This window comes from Lepus europaeus, chromosome 14 (assembly GCF_033115175.1).
Source record: "Lepus europaeus isolate LE1 chromosome 14, mLepTim1.pri, whole genome shotgun sequence".
NCBI classification, from domain to species: Eukaryota; Metazoa; Chordata; class Mammalia; order Lagomorpha; family Leporidae; genus Lepus; species Lepus europaeus.
Genome location: NC_084840.1, coordinates 93,027,170 through 93,040,385, shown reverse-complemented (window position 1 = coordinate 93,040,385; position 13,216 = coordinate 93,027,170). Strand labels below are relative to the sequence as shown.

General features: G+C 40.4%; 1 protein-coding gene across 1 annotated transcript in view; it reads left to right on the top strand.

The window, feature by feature from the left end:
* Positions 1-3,770, top strand: part of YME1L1 (YME1 like 1 ATPase) — a 46,752-nt gene extending 42,982 nt beyond the window's left edge. Inside the window, exon 19 of the mRNA XM_062211143.1 lies at positions 1,424-3,770. Within this exon, the coding sequence (XP_062067127.1) occupies positions 1,424-1,567 (144 nt within the window). The 3' untranslated portion in view covers positions 1,568-3,770. The remainder of the gene's footprint in view (positions 1-1,423) is intronic.
* Positions 3,771-13,216: the final 9,446 nt, after the last annotated feature.

Below are 13,216 nucleotides of genomic sequence, written 5' to 3'. Positions count from 1 at the left end.
TGGCCCCTCTGACATAGATTTATTCCGCAAATATTACTTACTTTGTGCCCAGCAGTGTACATTTGCTAAGAATATCAAAAGAAATAAGCAAATACAAAAGTCTCTTTGGTTACTATGTCCAGTAGATTGAAGTAGAGGACTGTATAAGAGGAAATTCCATGAGATCAGTTAGGATTCTTGTAGTAATCTGGCATGACAGAGTGGATGCTTGGCTCAGTGTGATGAATGTAGAACTACAGGCAAGGTCAAGAAATAGCTGATGGCTTGAGCATTTGGTGCAGTAGTTACTCCAGCTGGGGTGCCCACCGCCCATATCTGAGAGCCTGCGTTCAAGTCCCAGTTCTGTTCCCACTTGCACATCCTGAGAGGCAGCAGATGATGGATGGCTCAAGTAGTTGGGTCCCTGCCACCCATGTAGAAGACTCGGATTGAATTTCCAGCTCCCAGGTAGTTGTAGATCTCTCTATATCTTTCTCTTTGCCTCTCAATTGCAGTAAATTTATTTTTTTAATTAAAAAAATTGATAGTATGTCTCTGTGATGTTTTGGATGTGAGGGTTGAGAGAGTAGTCAAAGTTTTTTCTAGATTTCTGTCTCTTGCAGTCATCTAGTTATGACATTCACTGAAGAAACTTGGGACTAAACTTGGGCTGGGTTAGGACTGGGAATTGGGTAGATCATTCAGAATTGTACATATTGAATGTAAGGCATCTTAATGTATTGAATGTAAGGCATCTTAATGTAGTTTTCAAATTGGACATATATATGGGTCTGTAACTTAGTGGAAATATTGGTTACATGTTCTATTTGGATGTTGAAGTTGCCTATTTAAGGCAAATCTTTGAATGGAGAGGAAGAACAAGCTGAGTGCCAAAGTCGAGTGAATGGAGAATCTAATTCAGTATTTGTCCTAAGGCACAATAATGGTATTGGAAAGGCAGTCCCTGAAATTGTTTTTTACTTCAAAGGAATGGTGCTTTACTCAAGAGGGTAGGTTAGTAATGTTCTAGAAGTGGTGATGCGAACAAAGACCTCATCTCTTTACCCAGAAGTATCTGGGCTAAGAGGAATAAATGATACTTGAGAGGCCTTAGGGAAAGCAGTCTTTATAGGAAAGAGGCAGGTTTTGATTGATTCAAGGAGTTTGAAAGAATGTTTTGGGAAGCCTGTTTAATATAAAGGTTTAGAAAGTGTTCCAGAAGAAGTCTCTGCCTTCACAGAATATTTATTCTCTTTTCCTTACTATTTATGTTGTTAATACCATATTACCAAGTTTTTAAATGTTTATTTAAAAATAGTACTTATAAATCAAAAAAATGCACATCTCTTAATGTACATAAAAGTTCTTATTTCTTGTCCTATTGCCTATGGATTTTGCCTCCCCTACATTTTCCACTTCTTATACATCTGTTTTTCTATTTCAGGAGTCGTATGAACGAGCAAAGCATATCTTGAAAACTCATGCAAAAGAGCATAAGAATCTAGCAGAAGCTTTATTGACCTATGAGACTTTGGATGCCAAAGAGATTCAAATTGTTCTGGAGGGGAAGAAGTTGGAAGTGAGATAATAACTCTCTTGATAGGGATCCACTGCTGGTTTTATCACAAGAATACAAGTAGCACTGCAGTAGTTTCCTTTTGCAATGCTTCCTCCCTTTCTTGACTTGGTACAATTCAAGGGTGTGAAAAAACTTTGTCAATCTTTTATCGCATTTATTTAATTTTGGTTCTTCTCATGACACCTGTTGCAAATTAGGCACCCATAGCAAATATATTTTAAAAAATAAATCAGGATTGAAACAACTTGAGAAATGTTGATCAGTTATTAAGTTGAGTAAATAATCATTTTATGGCTGGTTACTAGTTGTGAGTAAAAATTGTGCCTTTTGCTCCTGGGAAGCATTTTTAATTTGCAGGCTGCAACTGTTGAAAAATTACCATTATCTCTTGTTAGTATCTTTTCTCTTTGATAAAGAAATAATACTGTTTGATATCTGGCAAATCCTATTTCTTCATGTACCATTGGATATTTCATTATTATGTACTTAATTATGCTCCAAATTGACCATATATAACATGTTTGTTTGTTTGTTTGTTTTAAAGAAAAATCTAAGTAGGGAATTGGAAATACAGAGATACAATCAGAATTTAAGCAATTGTAATCCTTTAAAAATGCAGCATGCATTTTCATGTTAACAATACTGTAGCTCTAATGGAGTTTATTTCAGAGTATTTTGTTAAATAAGTAACAGATTTCATTCTGAGTAACTGTGTAATTATGCTTATTTTCAAAAGGAAAAGCCAAAACTCAGTCCCCTTCAAAGTGTGCTTCTGAATTATCCTAGAAAAGAAATGGAACATTGTATTTACTTTTCATCCCAGTTTTGTGAATATGAACGTGTTGTTAAATAATTTTTATTTGACTCTATAAAATTATTTTAGAGTGCATTGTATTGGTTTTACAACAGTATTATATTCTTGAAGTGACTTTATTAAAACTACCTACAATTTTCTAGTAAATTAAGCTGCATATGGTCTTTTTTTTTTTTTGACAGGCAGAGTAGATAGAGAGAGAGACAGAAAGGTCTTCCTTTTTGCCATTGGTTCACCCTCCAATGGCCGCTGTGGCCGGCGCATCATGCTGATCCGAAACCAGGAGCCAGGTGCTTCTCCCGGCCTCCCATGTGGGTGCAGGGCCTAAGGACTTGGACCATTCTCCACTGCACTCCCAGGCCATAGCAGAGAGCTGGCCTGGAAGAGGGGCAACCGGGATAGAATCCGGCGCCCCAACCGGGACTAGAACCCGGTGTGCCGGCGCCACTAGGCGGAGGATTAGCCTGTTAAGCCACGGCGCCAGCCATGCATATGGTCTTCATTGAAGAAGATGGTTGTAGTTAGAGAGGAAGCTTGTTACAGGATCAGGATATTCTTTACCTTTTTTGGTTAATCTTAAATTTTGATTTAATTTTAAACTGATAGAAATGTCGCTGGAATAATACAAGAAACTCCCAAAATAACACTGATCAAAACTGACCAGTTTTCATTTTCTTCATTTTTTATCACTGCCTGCGTTCCCCCTCCCTGTCTCTCTAATTATATGCAAATATACACATATATATAATCCTAAACCTGTCTCCCCTATTCTGTCTTAAATTTTTATGGATTTATTGATATATAATTTACATACTATAAAATTCATCCATTGTATGTAGTTTGAAGATTTTTTTGTGTGTCATCACCACATTTAGGTTTAGAACATTTCTGTCACTCAAAATTCTACCTTGCAGATTTGTGGTGAACATTTTAAGAATTTAATGAACTGTACTAAAAGTGAATGTACAAATTTTCTAATGAGGAATGTAGGGGAATTACAATTTCTCCCTTTTACAGTATGTCCTACCTTTTTAAATGACCTTTTTATGGTCATTCTACTCAATAAGAAGTGGTCTCACACCACTCATCCAAATTAATCTCACCTTAATTCAGTCATCTTGGATTTAATTTACATTTCTGTAGTGAATAATAATATTGACCATCTTCTGTGCTTATTGGCCATTTGTATATCTTATATTTTAAGGAAAGCCCTTTATCAGATGGATATTTTGTTTTATTCCACCTGGTAATTGTTGCCTTTTAAGTTGTGTGTCCATTCATATTTAATATTATTGATGTAGTTGAATTTATACCTTTTACTATTTATTTTCTCATATCTAAAGAGATTCTTCTGTTTTTACTACCTTTTGCTTTAAATAAATACTTTTTTCAGTACCATTTTAATTACTCTGATTTTTCTGCTATTATATCTGTATAGGTGACAATATATATCTTAGCTCAATCTACTTCAAACTAATACAAATTTAATTCTGATAGAATAAAGGAACTTCCAGAAATTTCTCTGTATATAGGAGTAACTTGTCTCCATTAAGCCTGTGAAATCTATCTGCACTCGCTGTGCCCAGCCACTGATGTCTCTGCTCAGGTTTCTGTTTTTTCTTATTTTTAAGTCTGGGTTTCTAGGGGTGGCTGCTGTGTCTGCATAGGCTAGCAGTTAGTCAAAGACTGGTCAGCAGTTGTGTGAAGTTCTTCCATTCAGGCCTCCACCCTCTGCTGTTGGATCTGTGTGCGGGCCTGCCAGTACATTCAAATCTGCCCTGGCTTTTGCTTTTTGCTGTGCTTTATTGCTTCTCCTTTTTGCATAAGCAAAGGCTTTGGCAAACAGGGGTATGTGGGTGGCTTGATTGTTTTCTGCTCTTAATATTTGTAACAAACTTCTGTGGAAATTAACACAACAGACATCACAAAGTCGCTATGTGAGTAGATATAGGAGGGGGGACGGATTTAGGTGGGTGAAGCAAAGGAACAGATAAATTATGAAGAGGAAACAAAAAAACTCCTATTCATTAATTACTGACAAACCCAGCTAAAGGGATTTGAGGAAAACATAGCTATAATATATATTTACACATTTTTGTAATTATCGTACCCTTCAATAAAAACAGCCCATTTGTCTGACTTTTACTTGATTTTTTTTCATGTGCATCTGCAGCATCACAACTTTCTGGTGAAGTTGCTACTGTCCAGTTCATCTTCCAATAGGCACTTGCTAAAAATTGTCAACTCTTCTCTGGTTACAAAATAGTAGCTTAAAATTCTTCATTCTGGTTGCAAAACAAACTCACAGGTATCAAAAGAATAACCTTTAAAAATTAAAATGGGAAAGTGTGCCACCACAATAAAAATAATGAAATATATATATATATTATATATAAAGATACATATATAAAGAACAGTATAACGATTTACACAAGAACAAATACCTACCAAATGTTAAAGACACAAAACATGCCTTAAACTGGGTAGGTTTGGCCCGGTGGTTAGGATGTGGGTTAGGATGCCTGCATGCTCTGGGTTTGAGTTCTGGCTCAACTTCTCTGGTCTCCATTCTGGGTGGCAGTGATCATGGGTTGTGTCTCACGTGGGAGACTGGAGTTCCTGGTTCGAGGACATTTGGGGAGGCCACAGAGAAATGCAAGCTCTCTTCTCTCTCTGACCCTCGAATAAAATACATTTTTAAAAATTGTTAACTAGTACACTATTTTTCCAAAGTGCAGCATGGATTAAAGATTCAGATAGAGTATATGGAAGTAAAATAAAGAAACCATGCAGGTAAGGTTGGGCCAAAGAGGAGGCCTGCATAAATGCTTTTTCACTTCTAATGGAAAATATCGTTTCTCCTTTTTAAATTTGCACTGGATGACCCACTGCCGCAGTCAGAAACCATGAAAAGCCTTGTGTTGCCGCTGCCACGTTTCCAGGGAGATCGGCTGGGGTCCGGGGGAGCGGGGAAGGGAAACAGAACGAGGGCCGAGGACATCGGAGTTTTGGGGCAAGTTTCGTCAGGACGAGGCTACATCCGGGTGTTCCTGCTGCCCTGGGACACATCTTTTCCCACGTGCAGAGGCCTTCCAAGCGTCTCCGCCCACGTTTGGTTTGAGGTAGAATTCCCGCCCACCATTCCTCCCCTAACGCTCCCAGCAGCCACGGCAGAGGGCAGAGAAGCATCTCGAAGCCACCCGCTCCCACTGGGCAAGGGTGGCCTCAACGGCTTCGCAAACGCCCAACGCCTCAGCCGTGTGACGCCAACGGCCGTTGGGTTTGGGCCGCCTGGGGCTTGCACATGCGTGCTGAGCACTCCGGGACCCTGGTTTTCATGCGCATGCGCCAGTGCCTCCATCTTCTGACGTCGCCGACGCCATTGCCAGTTGGGTCGCTAGGCTACGGCCTGTGGGAGCTGACGGGAAGTATCCCTGGAGCTTTGTGAGGGGAGCGGTTGGCTCCATGGCAGCACCGGTAATGGGACTGTGGAGATGCGTCCGTGAGAGGTAAACTGAGGGGCGAGGTGTTGGTGGTGAAGTGTCTGTGAGGCCGGTCGCCTCAGCAGTGAGGACGAGTTTGTTTCCCCTGCCACGAAGGGTCTGTCCCTCATTCGGGCTCCTCCGGCAGCCGGGAGAGGAAGCGCCATAGATGAAGTCACGGTGCGGGGACCTCATCCAAGGTCAGGGTCTAGGGAGTGTCTCAAGTCCAAGGTCAGGGTCTAGGGAGATCTCGAGGAGTCCGAGGTCAGGGTCTAGGGAGATCTCGAGGAGTCCGAGGTCAGGGTCTAGGGAGATCTCGAGGAGTCCGAGGTCAGGGTCTAGGGAGATCTCGAGGAGTCCGAGGTCAGGGTCTAGGGAGATCTCGAGGAGTCCGAGGTCAGGGTCTAGGGAGATCTCGAGTCCAAGGTCAGGGTCTAGGGAGTGTCTCGATTTCCTTGTGGGGGAGGTGACTCGAGGGCAGTTTGTGTTGGTCTGGGAAAGTGGCGTGAATGGTGGCGACCAGGCAGACAGGGAACAGCCACTGCGAGGCTGGTAGAGTGGCTGCCAGGTGAGGCCCTGGCTGAGGTGGGAGGAGCGCGAGCCTGTCCACTGTGCAGGGACCGAGTGTGCTCCGTCTACACCGGGACGGGGCCAGCTGGAGAACTCTGGGGCACGGAGGGTCTTTCAGAGGAGCAAACTCAGGACCAGAGCTATAGCTGGTTTCCCATCGACTGACTCATAATTCCCCCTAGAACTTTACTGACTGCTGAAAAGGGATTAGATAACAGAATTGTGTGTTTATAGCATTTTATTTTTAATGTATACATCTTTAATTTTCTTTAAAGAAAAGATTTGTGGCCGGCGCTGTGGCTTAACAGGCTAATCCTCCGCCTTGCAGCGCCGGCACACTGGGTTCTAGTCCCGGTTGGGGCGCAGGATTCTATCCCGGTTGCCCCTCTTCCAGGCCAACTCTCTGCTATGGCCTGGGAAGGCAGTGGAGGATGGCCCAAGTGCTTGGGCCCTGCACCCGCATGGGAGACCAGGAGAGGCACCTGGCTCCTGGCTTCAGATCAGCGTGGTGTGCCGGCTGCAGCGGCCATTGGAGGGTGAACCAACGGCAAAAAGGAAGACGTTTCTCTCTGTCTCTCTCTCACTATCCACTCTGCCTGTCAAAAAAAAAAAGAAAGAAAAGATTGGATTATTTGAAAGTCAGAGCAGTAGAGAGGGAGAGACAGAGATTAGAGAGGGAGAGAGAGAGAGCTCTTCCATCCACTGGTTCAATCTCCAAATGGCCACAGTAGGCCGGGTTGGGCTAGGCGGAAGCCTAGAGCCAGGAACTCCATCTGGGTCCTCCACATGAGTGGCGGTGTGGCTTTCCCATGCATAATATATGCATTTTATTTATTTTTTTTTTATATTTTTGACAGAGTGGACAGTGAGAGAGACAGAAAGGTCTTTGCCGTTGGTTCACCCTCCAATGGCCGCTGTGGCTGGCACGCTGCGGCCCCCGCACCGCACTGATCCAACCAGGTGCTTATCCTGGTCTCCCATGGGGTGCAGGGCCCAAGCACTTGGGCCATCCTCCACTGCCTTCCCAGGCCATAGCAGAGAGCTGGCCTGGAAGAGGAGCAACTAGGACAGAATCCAGCGCCCCGACCGGGACTAGAACCCAGTGTGCTGGCGCCGCTAGGCGGAGGATTAGCCTGTTGAGCCACAGCATCGGGCAGTATATGCATTTTAAAGACTGTCTTGCTGCATACATTATAGAAAAGTGCATAATGAGAAAAATAATTTGCATATGTCAACATCTGGGCTAATAATTCTTTGGCTTCACTGCTGAATTCTACCAGATTTTTAAAGAACTAATTCCAAATCTCAAACTATTCAAAACAATTGAAAGGGAGGGATTCCTCCCAAACTACTTCTACAAAGCCAGTATTACCTTAATTCCAAAACCAGAAGATACAACAAAGAACTATAGACCAATATCACTGATGATCATAGATGCAAAAATCCTCAACAAAATACTAGCTAATTGAATCTAAGAACATAACAGATCATTCACCTGGACCAAGTGAAATTTATCCCTGGTATTCAGAGATTGTTCAGCATATGCCAATAAATAAACGTGATACATCACATTAACGAATTGAAGAATGAAAACCATATGATTATCATAATGCAGAGAAAACATTTGATAAAATACAACATTCTTTTATGATAAAAACTTTAAGCAAATTGGGTATAGAAGGAATATGCCTCAACAGAATCAAGGCAATATATGTCAACCCCACAGCCGGCACCCCAGAATGGAGAAAAGTTGGAAGTGTTCCCACTAAGATCTGGAACCAGATAAGGATACCCATTTTTATCTTGCTATTCAATATAGTTCTGGAAGTTTTAGCCAGAGCCATTAAGCAAGAAAAAGAAATCAACGGGATACAAATTGGAAGGGAGGGAGTCAAATTACCCTTGTTTGCAGATGACATGATTTTCTATATAAGGAGAACCAAAAGACTCCAGTAAGAGAGAATTGGAACTTGTAAGGAAGTTTAGCAAAATTGCAGGATATAAAATTGACACAAAAATCAATAGCCTTTGTATACACAAACAATGCCATGGCTTAGAAAGAACTTTAAGATCAGTCCCACTCACAATAGCTACAAAAAAATACATTGGAATTAACAAGGAGGTAAAAAAATTTTTTTTACAATGAAAATTGCAGAACATTAAAGAAATAGAAGACAAAAAATGGAAAAATCAGCTTATTATAAAATAAACTGAAAGTACATTATTATAAAAATCGAATAAGAAAGGAAGGAGGGATGTAGGGTGGGAAGTATTACTATGCTTCTAAATTTGTATATATAAAATAATGAAATTTGTTCACCTTATATAAGTTTTTAAAAACTGAAGAAAAATTATTTGAGTAGCCACCATATCTGCTTTATATCAGTGCACATCTAAGTGTAGATGATCTTTACTGAACAGCCTGGAAGGAAAGCAAAATGGGAAGATAACTTTGTGTTCTTCAATAGGAAGATTCATTTTTCTCAAAATATGAGCTCTGTGTTTATCACTTTTTTAAATATTTATTTATTTATTTGAAAGTGAGAGTTAACAGAGAAGGCGAGGCAGTGAGAGAGAGGTCTTCCATCAGCTGGTTCACTCCCCAGATGGCCACAACGGCCAGAGCTGCGCCGATCCGAAGCTAGGAGCCAGAAGCTTCTGGGTCTCCCACATGGGTACAGGGGCCCAAGCACTTGGGCCATCTTCTACTGCTTTCCCAGGCCACAGCAGAACGCTGGATCAGAAGTGGAGCAGCCAGGACCCAAACTGGCACCCATATGGGATGCTGGCACTGCAGGCAGTGACTTTACCCTCTCTGCTACAGTCTCTCCCCTGTGTTTATCAATTTTAGATAAACCAAGGAAAAACAAAGTTTTTTTTTTTAAGACTAATTTTGTTTGTCTAAAAGTCTGAATTACAGAGAGAGGAAAGAGACAGAGAAAGAGATCTTCCATCCAACTGGTTCGCTCCCCAGATGGCCTCAACAACTTAGGCTGAGCCAAGCTGGAGCCTCATAAACCAAGCAAAAGGGTGGACCAGTTAGAGGTAGCAGTGAGTGCAGGATTCTTTATCTCAGAAATTTTAAGATCTTTATCTTTAGGGAACTGAATATTATCTTTTTCATTCCAAGTATAAGCCCTAGACGTGGGGCACAAATAGTGCCACATATTTGATTTTTCTAATTAGTTAATTGGGTCTTGAAATGTCTAGTTTAGCAAGGAATTTTGTACACCCCTCCCCTACTTGGAGCTATCTTCTATACTCTTCTTGAATTGACCTAAGGGGTGCCTTAAGTTCAATGAAGGCCATCCTGTTTCAAAAGTCAGATTTGGTGGCGGGGTGTGGGTGTAGGTGTTGGGGTGGGGAGATATTTGAATCCTTTTGTTATTTCTGTTTCTGCAGCGTTGCTATTGAAACCGCTCCTGCACTCAGGTAAGCATTGACCTTTGCTACCAGGATGCCCTTACTATCCAGGTCCCTCAGTCTTCATGACTACCCCTTCTTAGACTCCACAGTTAGAACATTAGTTCACACACATGCACTTAGCTGCTCAGCCCTTGCTTCCAGTGCAGCAGAACCCTGCTCTGGCAGCTGGGCCTCCTAGCTTTAACCGCACACATATTGAGCAGCTGACCCTGGTGTGCTCAAAACATTGTGTGGAGTCCATATCACAGCTCAGATCTCCATAGTAAATTTTCCTTTGACATTGTTTCTTTTCTGCTAGCACATATATGGTTGAGATCATTCTAAACTGTCAGAGCATTTCAAATGATGTTATTTCTTTGCTACCAGATCTGTACCCCCAAGGTCACTTTTATCTTATGTAGGTCCTTAGATTATAGAATGAACCATGTCATCTTTCCTGTACAGGGGTGGGGAACCTTTCTTCTGCCAAGAGCCATTTGGATCTTTATGTCATCATGGTTCATACAAAATTATCAATGTAAAAATTAGCCTGCGGCCGGCGCTGTGGCTCAGCAGGCTAATCCTCCACCTTGCGGCGCCGGCACACTGGGTTCTAGTCCCGGTTGGGGTGCCGGATTCTATCCCGGTTGCCCCTCTTCCAGGCCAGCTCTCTGCTATGGCCTGGGAAGGCAGTGGAGGATGGCCCAAGTCCTTGGGCCCTGCACCCGCATGGGAGACCAGGAGAAGCACCTGGCTCCAAGCTTTGGATCAGCACGATGCGCCGACCGCAGCGGCCATTGGAGGGTGAACCAACGGCAAAAAGGAAGACCTTTCTCTCTGTCTCTCTCTCTCACTATCCACTCTGCCTGTCAAAAAAAAAAAAAAAATTAGCCTGCTATATTTATTGAATTTTGATTCCCACTGCCAGATGAAATGATTTCACCAGGCTTATATAGCCTATTAGAGCAGATGTTCCCCACGCCTGGTAGAGGCACCAAATTTTAGTTGGCCCCTCAAGTCATCTGTTTCCTGTAATAATTAAAATATTGCAAATTATGAGTACTTGATCTCAAGTTTTCAAAATACTTTTAATTTCTGCCTCACAAGGAAGCCATTCAGAATTCTCTGAATCTAAAAGATTAGTTGGATTTAAGATAGTTAAGCCTCAATCCATAACTCATCAGTGTCCATGTAGAAATCGATTTGATCTTCCATATCAGAGTTGAAAATGGAGATTAAGCATCATTCTAACAAAGAGCTGCTGGTCAGAGTTTGAGGAAGTAGAGAAGGAATAGTAGTTTGGGTCAGGTCTTGACATCTATTAATTTTCTGCCCTTATCCTGATGATTCACTCAATAATGGGCAATTATGTAATCTAATTGAATGATATATTTAGAAACAAGTTTGGTTAACAATTACTAAATAGCTGAAATACCCTGAATTACAATCCACAAAGAACAGTTAATAACCAGAGTTAGAAGCTTGGTTACTCCAAGAGCTTATCTCTATATATTTGACAATTGGCAGTGGTAACCAGTACCTTGTTTTCACCACCAAAGGTTTTATGGCAGATCTCACGTATCTGTGGCCGTAGAACCACAATAGGTCACAACTAGGGATATAAGGAAGATTAGGCCAGTCCTGGAGAGGAATTAATTAATTATGAGTGAAGAACGTCTATGTACAGACCACGTTATGTTGAGTCTACTTTGCATCTGTTTTTTTTTTTGTTGATAAGTAATTTATTCATAGTGAAAGTGTACTCTTCCCTATTCACATTTATCACAGTTTCAAATATTATGAAATGGAAAATAAGTTACCCCAACAGCAAATAATCTTGTTATTCCTAACAAGGCTCTATAAATTTTACCTTATGTATTATTAGTGTTTTGAAACCTAAGCTTTATTATGTATATATATTTATACTACAGAAGTAATATTGGTTTGATGGAAGAGCATTAGAAGTAGAGTCAGAAGACCTAGGGGAGATCCTGTGGCTTTCTAAATTTTTATCATCTCCTTTTTCAGAATTGTGATAAATGTATTCACTGATGTATATAAAAGTGCTTTCATTTACAAATAAATATAATTCTTATAGCTGTCTCAAAAAAGGTTGGAAAAGTAAGCCATTACTAAACTCTTCTGAGGAAAAAGGAAATTAAAATACTTAGAAATTTTATCAGTCTAAATAGTATGCAGAAGTAAGGCTCTTACAATATGATGGCTGTCTGAATTAGATATCAGAGTGTAAACATAACTTTTAAATGTTACCCAGCTTACTAGTCTTTTATATTATGGTTTTTGGTTTCCTATAATTCAGAGAAAGCATTGTCCAATTCTGAGATTGTTTTAAATTATCTTGTAGTTTCTTTTTTACTTTCATGGAATCATTATCTTCCATTAAACTTGTTAAATTTTGGAAATTTCTGTTTCTAGAAGGTTTGAGGCTTAGATCTTTTTCCACTTGTATATTTACCTTTGGTATGTTTTCATTGTTTAAACATAACAGTTATTCTGTATTTTCAGAATACATCATGTCATTTTATTGAGGACTAGCTAAAGGTCTCTTTTGTTTTACCTAGGTTTTTGAAAGCCATAAAACCGAAAAGATTTGTTGTATAAAACTCAGATGTTGCAGGATGAATTTGCCATGCTAAGCTGGGAAGCAGATGCAATAAAAAGCCAGAATGAGTCAAAGGAAAATAAACATATTGAGGACATTGAAATTATAAAAGAAAAGGTTGGTAAACTTCAAAAGAGAATAATATTGAATGAGGAAATATTAACAAAATATATTCCAGTATAGTAGACATCTTCATGATCTGGTAGCTGAGAATACAATGTTAAATTCTAAAGTACAGAATGAAAAATGAAACAAATACTGGAAACAGAAGTTGAGTCATCCATACTAGATTGCTGCTATACATAGTTGTGATCAAAGGCAGACATCAAGATGGGGCATAAAATTTGCTTTCCAGAGAGAAAGAGATGACTGGTTTTATTTACAGCATAAGATGAAGTTTGATGAGTATAACCTAAAAGATAATATTGGGGTTCTTTGTCACAAACTTTCTAAAGACGAAATTTTATAGCCTAGAAACTAAACTCCATGATACAAGAGATACTTTCAGAGAAGAGACTTTGGTTTAGGAACATGTCCAAAGAGACCTAAGCCTAGCACAGTGTCAAATGAAGGAAATGGAACAAATGAACTGAAAACAACAAGGTGAAATGAATAAAATACCTTGAAAAGCAGGAATCTCTAAAGGAGAGATTATCTCAACCACAAAAGGAAATTATATTGCTTTGATAGCAACCGGTTGATGCACAAAACAAGGAAGAAAATAAAGAAAATGTTGAAAGTCATATTCAAGGCAAATTTCATGA